General features: G+C 51.8%; 7 protein-coding genes across 7 annotated transcripts; 4 read left to right on the forward strand and 3 right to left on the reverse strand.

Moving 5' to 3' along the window:
* The first annotated feature begins 184 nt into the window (after positions 1-184).
* On the forward strand, positions 185-1,639 carry EJ05DRAFT_150878 (uncharacterized protein). The gene is made up of 2 exons (XM_033739317.1): positions 185-1,457; positions 1,507-1,639. Exons 1-2 carry the CDS (start codon positions 467-469, stop codon positions 1,623-1,625), a joined length of 1,110 nt encoding a protein of 369 aa, XP_033596615.1. The 5' UTR covers positions 185-466; the 3' UTR covers positions 1,626-1,639.
* A 346-nt stretch (positions 1,640-1,985) lies between these two features.
* On the reverse strand, positions 1,986-2,832 carry EJ05DRAFT_150880 (uncharacterized protein). The gene has a single exon (XM_033739318.1). It carries the CDS (start codon positions 2,618-2,620, stop codon positions 2,159-2,161), a length of 462 nt encoding a protein of 153 aa, XP_033596616.1. The 5' UTR covers positions 2,621-2,832; the 3' UTR covers positions 1,986-2,158.
* Positions 2,833-3,721: 889 nt separating this feature from the next.
* EJ05DRAFT_150927 (uncharacterized protein) lies at positions 3,722-4,248 on the forward strand. The gene has a single exon (XM_033739321.1). The coding sequence runs from the start codon at positions 3,821-3,823 to the stop codon at positions 4,127-4,129; it is 309 nt and encodes a 102-aa protein (XP_033596617.1). The 5' UTR covers positions 3,722-3,820; the 3' UTR covers positions 4,130-4,248.
* A 722-nt stretch (positions 4,249-4,970) lies between these two features.
* EJ05DRAFT_150933 (uncharacterized protein) lies at positions 4,971-5,380 on the forward strand. Its single transcript, XM_033739322.1, has one exon. It carries the CDS (start codon positions 5,069-5,071, stop codon positions 5,300-5,302), a length of 234 nt encoding a protein of 77 aa, XP_033596618.1. The 5' UTR covers positions 4,971-5,068; the 3' UTR covers positions 5,303-5,380.
* Positions 5,381-6,910: 1,530 nt separating this feature from the next.
* Positions 6,911-7,450, reverse strand: EJ05DRAFT_489416 (uncharacterized protein; the record flags this gene model as incomplete). Its single annotated transcript, XM_033745786.1, has 1 exon — positions 6,911-7,450. One exon carries the CDS (start codon positions 7,448-7,450, stop codon positions 6,911-6,913), a length of 540 nt encoding a protein of 179 aa, XP_033596619.1.
* Positions 7,451-8,837: 1,387 nt separating this feature from the next.
* EJ05DRAFT_150938 (NuA4-domain-containing protein) lies at positions 8,838-9,623 on the reverse strand. The gene has a single exon (XM_033739323.1). It carries the CDS (start codon positions 9,509-9,511, stop codon positions 8,987-8,989), a length of 525 nt encoding a protein of 174 aa, XP_033596620.1. The 5' UTR covers positions 9,512-9,623; the 3' UTR covers positions 8,838-8,986.
* Positions 9,624-9,922: 299 nt separating this feature from the next.
* On the forward strand, positions 9,923-10,968 carry EJ05DRAFT_504273 (transcription elongation factor; the record flags this gene model as incomplete). Its single annotated transcript, XM_033747538.1, has 2 exons — positions 9,923-10,409; positions 10,457-10,968. The coding sequence occupies 2 exons, from the start codon at positions 9,923-9,925 to the stop codon at positions 10,966-10,968; spliced, it is 999 nt and encodes a 332-aa protein (XP_033596621.1).
* Between the last annotated feature and the right edge of the window lie 75 nt (positions 10,969-11,043).

The following is an 11,043-nucleotide window of genomic DNA, read 5'->3' on the forward strand; positions in this document are numbered from 1 at the left end:
CTCTCCTACTCCACCACTGGACTGCTTCGACCCGCCAGCCAGCCCGGACGTGAAACATTCGATCGTCGGACCGTCCTGCCACTTCGTCATACCCTACCGCCAACCTAATCTCGTCCTCGTCGTCGTCGTCGTGCACACCAAACTCTTACCTTGCTAAGATCGCCGCCTCCCACGCTGCTCCACACCCTTCTTCCCCTTCCATACCTGACGGGAAGCCCCAGCTCAACCGACTCGCGACTTCATAAGACCGCTGATCCCGCAGTCTGCGTGCGACTGATCATCTCACTTCCCCACGTTCTTGTTGTTGTTTCTTGTCTCTTCCGTGCAGGGTCTACATTCCATTATCCGATTCCCATCTTTCCACTTCGCTCGCCTCATCACCTACGCCCGTCCGGTAGAGCTTCTCGCCATCGCCGATTGAACCACTCCGGACCTTTTTCCTGCTGCCTTCCACGACACAATCGCAATGGCCATGGCTGTCGAGAACCGTCAACAGTCGCAGATGGCCGGCATCGCATATGACTCGATGCGAGGAGGATACACTGCAGCGCCGCACTTCACCAACCCTTGGGTGTCCGCTCCAAACGCCGCTCCCCAGCTCTACCCGACCTCGCTGCCCCAAACCTCCTCCACCATGTCCGCCATGGACTCCAAGCCTAGCATGCCGCCATACTCTTCTCTCCCAGGCACTGCTCCAACAGGTATTCCTCTCCAACAAGGTCATCTCCAATCACAAAACTTACTTGACGTCTCCCAAGGCTCCTATGCCCCCAGCTACTCCTCCGCCACTTCACCAACGGCCGCCGCATATGCTCCGACGTCTGCCCCACAATACTCCGCGGATCCGTATAGAGGAAGTCCCTACGCATACCAGTCCGACCACTCGCGTCGTGGCTCACATCCGTCAGTTCCCTCTGAAGTCCTCCTGGATCCCTCGCTCGAAGGCCCGAGGGTCGTCCCCCATAGCACAGTCATTGACTATAACAACAGACTTTCAAACCAATCACAGCGCAGCAGCTTCAGTGACGCTCTCGATGCCTCGCGCGGCATGGTCGCCATGAGCCAGACAGACCTGACTCCGAGGAACATCTACGGCAACGGCAACCCGCGAAGCTCGCATGACTCCTACGGCTTTCCGTCAACTCCCCACTCCAGCCATTCGTCCATCTCTTCCGCCAGCACATATCCCTCGTACTACAACGGCTCTGTAGACGGCTCGGCGACGGACTACAGCTCGGCCTCCGAGTCGGTCGGTGACATGGGATCTCGCACGCTCCCTCGTCCGTCTGCTCTGGTCGGTACCAACCTTCCGCCTGCGCCTCAGTCCATGATGGGCCAGTTCAGCTCCAAGGTTTCGTCCAGCTCGCAGAAGAAGCACAAGTGCAAAATCTGCGACAAGCGCTTCACCCGCCCCAGCTCTCTCCAGACCCACATGTACAGCCATACTGGAGAAAAGCGTACGTATCCTGTTTGACTTGAGTATGTCCATTCTGACTGGTGTGTTAGCATTCATGTGCGAAGTTGAAGGATGCGGCCGTCATTTCTCCGTCGTATCGAATCTGCGTCGTCACAAGAAGGTCCACAAAGCGGACGGACGTGACCATCCGTCGCCAGATGACATGTAGATGATGATCATCGCACATTCACGAGCAGTCACGAGCGACCAGTGACGTGCGACTTTTTTTGACATTGGATCCTCTCGATTTCGAGAGGATCAGTCCCAGTTGTTGACACCATCGAGTCAAGCTCTTTGGGTTGTCTTTTATTACGATGCGATGACGGGCGTAAAATGGCTTTGATTTCGCGACGCATGATCTACTTCTAGACGGTCTTTACGTATACCCCCGCTACGATTCGGATTCGACGGCCGCCGGCCTGGAGTGCTCAGGCAGCTGAATGTGTACGATGAAGGCGTTGTCCGGCGTTTGGGACTCCCCGGGAAGGGATGTATCACCACCACTTTTTGTTCAGCGAGCGATGAGCCTGGACGATTTGGGGCTCCTGGTTTTGCCATATGCTTGACCTTATAGACCCTCATTTTGCGACGGCCTGGCTGGCGTGCCAGGGCCGGGTCAACCCGCACATACCCCTTGTATTATTAGAGAGTTGCGCGAGCACACGATTCGTGTGCCGATCGCTTGTGGATTGTTTTTTTGGGTTACGGGTGGGACATTTCACGTTGCTTGGGATGGGATGGGATGAGCAAGTGCGGGACTGTACGATGGGCCTGTGTGTTGGGATAAAACCGGGCATCCCACCCGCGCCGCCGCCGCCGCCGCCGCCGCCTTGGATGCGCGCGTGCGTGCTTGGTACATAGACCAAAATGTCTTTTTGATGCACCACACTCTTGCGTGAACGTCGTGCCCTGTGTACGAATAATTGTCTTGACATCACGCTCGATATCGTAACTCATTACTAGCAGAGTCCTGAAACATGGGAATTGCCATGTATAATCTTGCACCCTGTTGATACGTGAAGCTGCCGAATCCAGCGAAACTGGACGTGTTTCATGGATGGATGGGATGGTAAGATCAAACAGACAGGCTGCCCTGCCCTGCCCTGCGCTGCGTTTCAATTGCCATGCACACACACACACACATATATATATATATATATACATATGCTCGTTACACCTATAATTACTTGTACCCACCGCTCTTGAAACGGAGAGACTGGCTGGCTGGCTGGCACGACATCTATTCTACTATATACGCTGCACTATACTATACTACACTATACTACACTATACTATACTATACTACTCGCTCGCCTGTCTATATCTAGATGGATAGATAGATGGATAGATGGACGAATAGATTAGTAAAGTAATAGATTTAAAATAATTAAAATGGCTAGGGTAGCTAATTACAACTAATTGAGACTATTAGACTACTATTAGACTAATTAATAGAAACGAAATACGTCTACTAGACTAACGGGAACGAATAGCCTGCTGAACCCATAGACTTGACAGATGGAATAGATTAATTAGTTAATTAATTAATAGGTTGATTGATTGATTAACTGAAATGTATTAGGCATGCATACATGCATATATCTACATACAGCCTGTCCTGACCCTGCCTTGTTCTTATCCTTACGCTTATCCTACCATGTCTTGCCCTGCCTTGTTCTTATTCTACCATGTCTTACCCTTTATCTTAATTCCACCTTACCCTTTTACCCTTATCCCACCTTATCCTGCCTCTGCTCTACCCTTGATCCTACTTACGCCCTTGACCCTGACCCTAAGCCTTACTTATCCCAGCCTTGACCCTATCCTGTCCCCACTTTGTTTTGACCATGACCCTAACTATATCCCAACTTTGCTTCTGCCATGACCCTAACCATATCCCCACTTTGCTTCGACCATGAACCCTACCCTGTTCTCACCATGAACCTAGACCCTATCCTAGCCCAAAGCCAGACCTTGTTCCTAGCCAACAACCTTGTTCCTAGACTCCATGCCCTGTGTTCTGTCCTTGCCCCATCCTGTCCTTGCCCTATCCTACCCCGTGCCCCGCCCTACCATACACCGGTCTGCGGTGACATTCTCTGTATTTTTCCTTTTTTGCTTCTTTTTCCGTCTGTTGGGATACCTAATAGCCTACGAGGATGCTAAGCGTGGGTTTATATAAATACGTGGACCCTTGATTCCTTTCTTGGGATGGATTAAGGGTTTATTATGCCTGGTGTTGTTGTTGTGTCTCGGGCTGTTGTGCTGGTCTGTCCATTAGGTGCTGTGTCTGCCATTAGGTGCTACTGATGATGCTGGTGGTGGTGCTGCCATTAGGTGCTGGTGCTACTAGGTAAACAGCAGATGGACGGTAGACGGGCAGTGCCGCTAACAATGACGCCAGTGGCGTTTCTAGCTAGCCAGCCGTACTGTACATACATACATACACGAGAACTAGGGTCTTGTGTGTATGTATGTGTGTCTGTGGACCCTGGATTTAATTATTGCATGTCGTCTATGTGCATGTGCGTATGTGGTTATTGTAGTGTCGTGACCCTGAGCCTGAGCCTGAGTGCGTACCCTGAGTGCGTCCTGGGTCTAATAACATGCTGGCTGGTTGGACCATGGTGTGTGTTTGTGTGTGTGTGTGTGTGTGTGTACTGCGGACCCTGAGTCTAACCTACCCACCAACCCTGGCCTACCTACCCTACCCTAGCCTACCCTACCCTAGCCTACCCTAGCATACGGACTGGGTACAGGACAGGATAGGACAGGACAGGACAGGACATGACAGGATAGGATAGGACAGGACAGGACACGACAAGACAAGAAAAGAAAGAAAGAAAGACAGACCCTGATCGTCCGCGTATATTGCGGAATGCGGATAGTATGGGCATTTAGCAATGTGGCATGGCGTATGGGCAATGGAAGGCGGGAAACAAAGGAAGGGGGCTAATTAAGGGGACTAAAAGGTACAAAGCTAGAAGTTTTAAAAGGTTTAAAAAGTTGATTATTAGGTTTAAAGGGTTGGAGGGTAGGAGGGTAGTAAGATGCCTGCGCCTCGCCTTTAAGACCTTTTGAACTTCCAAGTTTGTTCTACGGGTGTGTTCGGGGTTGTAGGAAGGGGATGGGATATGAGATGTGAGATGTAGGGAGACGTCATTGTGTTGGTTGGTACGTTGTGAGTACCGGTTGTGTGGGTTGTTGGAGCATGGTATAGATGGATGGATGGATAGATGGATGGTTGCTTACTAGGCCTTGTCATTATCTTACTCCTAGTGTCTTGTTGTGTTACTTTCTTACTGTCTTACCATCTTACCGTCTTACTATCTTACCGTCTTACTATCTTACCGTCTTACTATCTTACCGTCTTACTACATTCCCTAATTATCTACCCCGCCCGACAAAGATAATAATAGTCCACGTCGTCATCGTCATCGCCACTGTGTCTCTCTCTCTCCCTCTCTCTCTCCCTCTCTCTCTCCCTCTCTCTCTCCCTCTCTCTCTTGCACAGCTAGTATAATGTAGCTAGCTGGTTTCTCCCAACATCGCCGCCTTACCGTCCTGCTCTAACCTGCCGTACATGCATGCCCTGCCTCACGGTGGGCATACATGCATACACAGTCCATACTATACTTATACTTACATACATACATACATATTACATACTATGCTAATTACACCCATCCACTTGCCGCAGTCGGCATCATGACCTTTCCCTCCCAACCATACCATACCATCCCATCCCAGCTCCCAGCTCCCAGCTCCCGTCATTTCCCCGGTCCGGCCCTGTCCCGTCTTGGTCTTGTCGACGAGCTATGTACTACCTACGCACTGCATCCATGACTATTATCCATGACTTATCGATACTGATACTAAGTTCTAACTCAACGCACCACGCACCACACGCCGGGCAACGAGTCAGCGACCAACGATCCAACGCCCACATCCGGACCGTTCGTCGAGACAGTCAGGCAGTCAATTACCAAGCAGCATCTGCAATTCATTCGCTTAGCACGTTTAGCACGCTTACATAACAATCCAATCCAATCCAATCCAAGACAAGACAAGGCATTCCAAGACACCCTACGCAACCTACGCAAGGCAAAAATTCAACAAAGACAAAAAAGTATGACGACGCCGATCCGATCGCTGCGGCGCGCAGACAGGGGCTCTGAGATCGTGGAGGGGGCGTGCAGCGGAGTGCAAGGGAGGGGAGTGGATTAGACAGGACCCTGCATGACGCTAAGTATGGAGGGTGGGTTGGCCGGGGCTTTGTAGAGGGGGAGGAGGGGGAGGGGTGAGGTGCGGTGACGTAGCTATGCTAGGTTTGCTATGCTATGCCATGTATGCTATACTGTGCCGTGCAGTGCTGAGGTATGACGTGCCATGTAATATGTAATATGCTATGTAGGTGTAAACAGACGCACACGTGCGAGAAACAAGGTTTGTATCAAGGGTACGTTTACTTACAACCGGCAAGCAGACAGAGATTCTAGGTGCGTGCCTTGTACCTGTCTGCCTGCCTGCCTCGGCATAAAGATGAGATGACGTCCTGCGATTTCACAGCCAGCACACAGCATACAGCATATTGCTTCGGATTTGGGATATACTGTACTGTACATGCGGCGTGCACGTGTGGCGGGTAGTGTAGAGTACAGTGTGTACCGAGACAGACTTGCTTGCCTGGGCTATACTATAGATGGAGAGTGCTCTGCTCGCTATATGACGACTTGACGAGGGACGGGGATGGGATCGTGGGTGTTGTGATGGTATATTGTATATTGTATATTATACATGTTAAAAAGGGGTCCTTGTATTGCGATCTTACGCGTCTGCCTCGGATTCCAAGTTTCTATGCGTGTTACTTACTACCCAGGCCGGAGGAATAGCATGGGAATACAGACGCCAGTTCGTGCTTGATTCATTTCAGAGGGCGGGCTGGTGCGATATATAGATAGGTCCATCACGTCAGGATATATGCCTCGCTCAGGGATCAAACCGTTGAATACATTCCAGCGCCGCGGCTACTACTGCCCAGGAGAAAGTTCACAAACTCGCGCTTAGCGCGGCTAATCGCAGCCTTCATATCAAGTATTCAATTTTAAATTCTCAATAAAAGCTTTTGCGAGGTTTTTGCTTTTCCACCTTCCTTTTCCCCGTTCTTTCTAAGCCTAGGAAGAAGCAGTGCCGCGATGTCTTGCGACGTAAAACAGTACCAGAAAATCACAAAGGCTATTGTGAATTTGTGAAATTATATCTATCCCCTCGGATAGTCTTCTCTTCTTCCAGACCTCCCATATCCTCTTTCCATCCAGCTTGCGACTCTCACTCTTTCTTCCTCTCTCTCCTCTCTCTCTCCTCCCCCTTTTCTCTCAACTCCCACTCTTCTTATCCAGTCTTGTCATCACTCGCCTCGCCTCAACCCAAGTCTCCCAAGTCCCCCCAACCCGCCTACGCATGCCACGTCTTCCGGCAATTCTCACACTTGACATGCCCACACTGCAGGAAGCTGCACACCGGCGCCTCCCAATGCGTCTCCTTGCCACACTGACAGCACGTAAAGTTGAACCAGCCGCAGACGCGCGCGTCAGGCGGCTGCAGTGCGAAGAAGTCTGTCGTTGTTGTCGTCGTCGTCTTCTGGACTGGTGGCGTGTCTGAGCCCTTTCCCTTGTGCTTGTTCATGCTCATGCTCATGCTCATGCCCAAGCTCACGCTCACGCTCGCAGCGAGGGCTTGCGTGGGGTCCGGGTACGCGCTTGTGGCGTGTTGGTCGCGGGGTGGCGAGTCGTTTGGGGTGGAGGGGGTTGGACTGTCGGGGTTGTTTCGTGGTGGTTGGGGTGCGGTGTCTGGGGGAGAGGTGCTGTGGGGGATGAGGCGGATTGAGGATGGAGAGCGCTTTTTGAGGGTGTGGGAGGGTTTGTCTGTGGTGAGACTGATGTTGGACTCGGCGCGCAGGAGGCGCGAGAAAGGGGTGGTTGTTGAGAGGGGCATTGTGTGCGGTCTGTCTGGTGATGAGAAACTTGGTGATGGGCTTGAGGATAGGTGGAGGTGGAGGTGGAGGTGGAGCCGAATGAAGGTAGGATGGAGGAGTGTTTATAGAATGATGCTGTCAGGTCGAAGTCTTACGGGATAGGCCATGGTGAATTCAGACATGGGCCGGCTATCGTGAATCATCAGCCTTTCACAACAAAGACAAGACAGGTGTTAGCGTGTTCACTTGCTCCCACGCCAGTGCTGGCGTAGTCTCACTTCACGACGGATTGTGGTGAAATATGTTTACTGCGAAGCACAATTGGTTGCCGATACAAAGGCTAACTCATCGAGGCCTGTGTTTCCACCGCCCTGCCGGTAAGGCTTTGTGGACCATGAAGCCTTGTTTTGTGGTTGTACAACGAGAACTAGACAGCACATCGCTTGTAGGACAGGACGGAGCGAGCACAATGAGATGGAAACCCTGGAGCTAGCGAGTCTCTTGAGGACTATTGTCTAGACGAACGATCTAAGGAAAGCCATCAATCTCCCCAGAAGATCACATATGTGTATCACATCGAGACGACGCACAGGGTGAAGATGGCGTCTTAGCCAGAACAGAGGGCACCAGATCCGGACCGTGAGGCCTGTGACTGCATACTGAGCTTGTGGACTGTCATGATGTGAATTCGAACAATATTGACGAGTGCTTGATACAATTCCACAACTCTCAATTGCTCTACCGGGTAGCCCCACCTGGCATCAATCATGTGTCTCTGAGGTCAGAATGGAATGAGTTGATAATTTGGTATAAGTGGATGAACGAACAGAGCAGATAGAGCACTCGTCCCACTGTCTGCCGTTGCTCGCTGCCTTTGTGTGCCCTCGCAACACAGTCACCACACCTTACGAACTCTCAGATGTCGAGACCACGAAGAGATGCGAGGAGTGGGCGTCTGCGGCGCACCATCTCCTACCGGGACCGTGTATAAAAACAGGAGTGGTAACGGTGATGATCATTTTCGTGTATGCCGAAACACCTGATGGCGGTAATGCGACGACACTTCGACGTGGTCTCGAAATATGGCTTTGAGTACGTAGACTGGGGACTTCACTGCAATGCCGGAAGCATTATTGCGAACAAGATAATGGTACCTGTTCTGCGTAGCTGGTCTACGATTGATGGCCTTGATGTGGAGCATTTCGATCATGTCTCTTCCTCGCTTTATGCGAACATCTTCCGCGACACCTCTGATTGAAGTCCACGATCGGTAGTCCGCACTTCCCACCAAGGCTCGTGCTATACAATGATCAAGGGCCTCCCAGACCTCGTTGATAGTCTTTGCCCACGCGTGAACGCCTCTTTGCTCCTCGTCCTACAACTTCGTAGCTCGACTCTCGTAGACCGTATGGTGATGGCAAGACCGCCGTATGTCCTGTCCACCGCATTCAAAGTCCTTGCGCTTCGACATACCATTCCCAATTCCCATACAACCAAACCCTCGTGCACTTCAGTCCCGGCGCGCGGTTTGCTCACTTTCATGCATTTCATGCATTTCATGCATAAGCAATTTTTGTCCTCTTCGCCTTGCCTCCTTCGTCGTCCTCCCCGACTCCGCTTCCGCCTTTCTTCTTCTTCTTGTTTTCCTTCTTCATGCCCCCGTCGACACCCACACTTGCCGGCGTCGCCGCACCTGCACTCGGCGTCGTCATCCCACTCTCCGCGCTCAGACTCTGCGCCCGCGCAAAATTCGTGCTACTCCGGCTGAATATACGGTCGGCATCGTTAATGCCACCTCGCCGCCGGCTAGATGTCCCTGCTGTCGTAGCGGTGGATGAGGTGGTGCCTTTGATATAGTTGTCGAAGCCTTTGATGATGTTGCCCGCGGTTGTCTCTTCGAGATAAGCCGTCTCGAGCTTGTAGATATGCTCGTCGAGAGAGGCGCGTTCTTGGTCGAGCGCACGCTTGGTACTGAGTAGTTTCTTAAGCTCGCGTGTAAGTTGCTCGTAGTATGGCATGCCGCGCTGGGCTTCTGTATTTGTGGCCGTAGCTTGGGTTGGAGGGGCGTTTTCGGACATCATGTGAGCGGCTTGGTGGGATGCCGATGGCGTTTGGCATGGACCGTGGTCGGAGTGATGCGAAGGTATTGGTGAAGATGAGTATCTCCGTTACAAGATGGTGGTGTTAATTATATCAAGACGCGTGACATCGGCGCTCATCGGAGGCAGGCGCGCGGCGCGCTTCTAGTCCCGCTATCCCGATTAGTTAACTTCTAGAAGGAGCTTGATGGGCACAGGAACAACTTCAAACTTGAAACTTCTCGCAAACCTTCATCTTTGGCTCCGCAGCGACGCTCCTCAACTTGACTCTGGAGCTCTTTAACTTGACGCTCAGGTCAACGGCACGATCCCGGTCATCGCACGACTGGCGCTCCATCCACATCCCAAAGTCTCGTCGATCGCGATAAAGATATCTACGCCATCTCGCCCACCATGGATGCGAAAGAAGTACAGACTTATGGCAAGAATATCATGAAAGCGCTTGCAGAGAAGCGGCCCGCTGCAGAGATCCTCAGCATCATCGGGATACTGCGCAAAGGCGTCAAGGCGGATGAGCAGCTTTTGCGCTCGACCAAGATTGGTGTCACAGTCAGCAAGCTCAAAGCACACACGAATCCGCAGGTCGCCAAGGCCGCAAATGAGTTGGTCGGGGAATGGCGTGCAGAAGTACGCAAGGCAGGCTCAGGAAATTCCACACCGCGGGCGCAGAATGGGAATGGTACGGCATCGCCCGCGCCGTCGTCGACCCCAACCATACAAACGCCAAAGCATGCAAAGCCTAGCAATATCGACTACACGAAGCGCAAGCTGAAGACAGACTTCAAGGGTAGGGAAGAGGCGTATCTGGTGACGGGAAATGACACTAGGGACAAAATGATTGAGATGGTGTACGACGGCTTGGTGTATGCGCAACCAGAAGGTGAGGTCATTGTTAACATTTGGGTTTCAACTAGACTGACGTCCCAGATTCTGAGGATATCCTCAAGATCGTACGAGCAATCGAGCTTGCCGCGTTCAACCATTACAAACCAGATACCCCACCCGTGTTGAAAGAATATGTCCAAAGAATGCGCGTACTTCGCCAGAATCTCAAAAATGCCATCAACGGATCATGGTTGCGCCAAGGCTTGCTCCTAAAGGTCCAAAAGATGGAGAACTTGAATGCGGCCGATCTCGAAAAAAACAAAGAATACGTAAAGAAGAACCCAATCGAGTATATCAGCCCGGAGCACTTCGTCGTCATGACGGACGACGAGCTCAAGGCCCCTCAACAACGCGACCAAGAAAAGAAGTTCCACGACGAGAATATCCGACGAGCCATGACAGCCCAGGGCGAGAAGAGTATCTCGGGCACGATCCAGTGCGGCAAGTGCAAGCAGTATAAGGTCAGTTATTCACAGGCGCAGACTCGGAGTGCCGATGAACCGATGACGACCTTCTGCGAGTGCACGAATTGCGGAGCGCGATGGAAGATGTAAGGTTTACAGGATAGGATGGATGTACAGGCAGCAGAAAGGAACTTGAGGTAGAGCATGGCGTATAAGGAGTGCTCC

The sequence above is a fragment of the Pseudovirgaria hyperparasitica genome (assembly GCF_010093815.1).
Source record: "Pseudovirgaria hyperparasitica strain CBS 121739 unplaced genomic scaffold EJ05scaffold_17, whole genome shotgun sequence".
NCBI classification, from domain to species: domain Eukaryota; kingdom Fungi; phylum Ascomycota; class Dothideomycetes; order Acrospermales; family Acrospermaceae; genus Pseudovirgaria; species Pseudovirgaria hyperparasitica.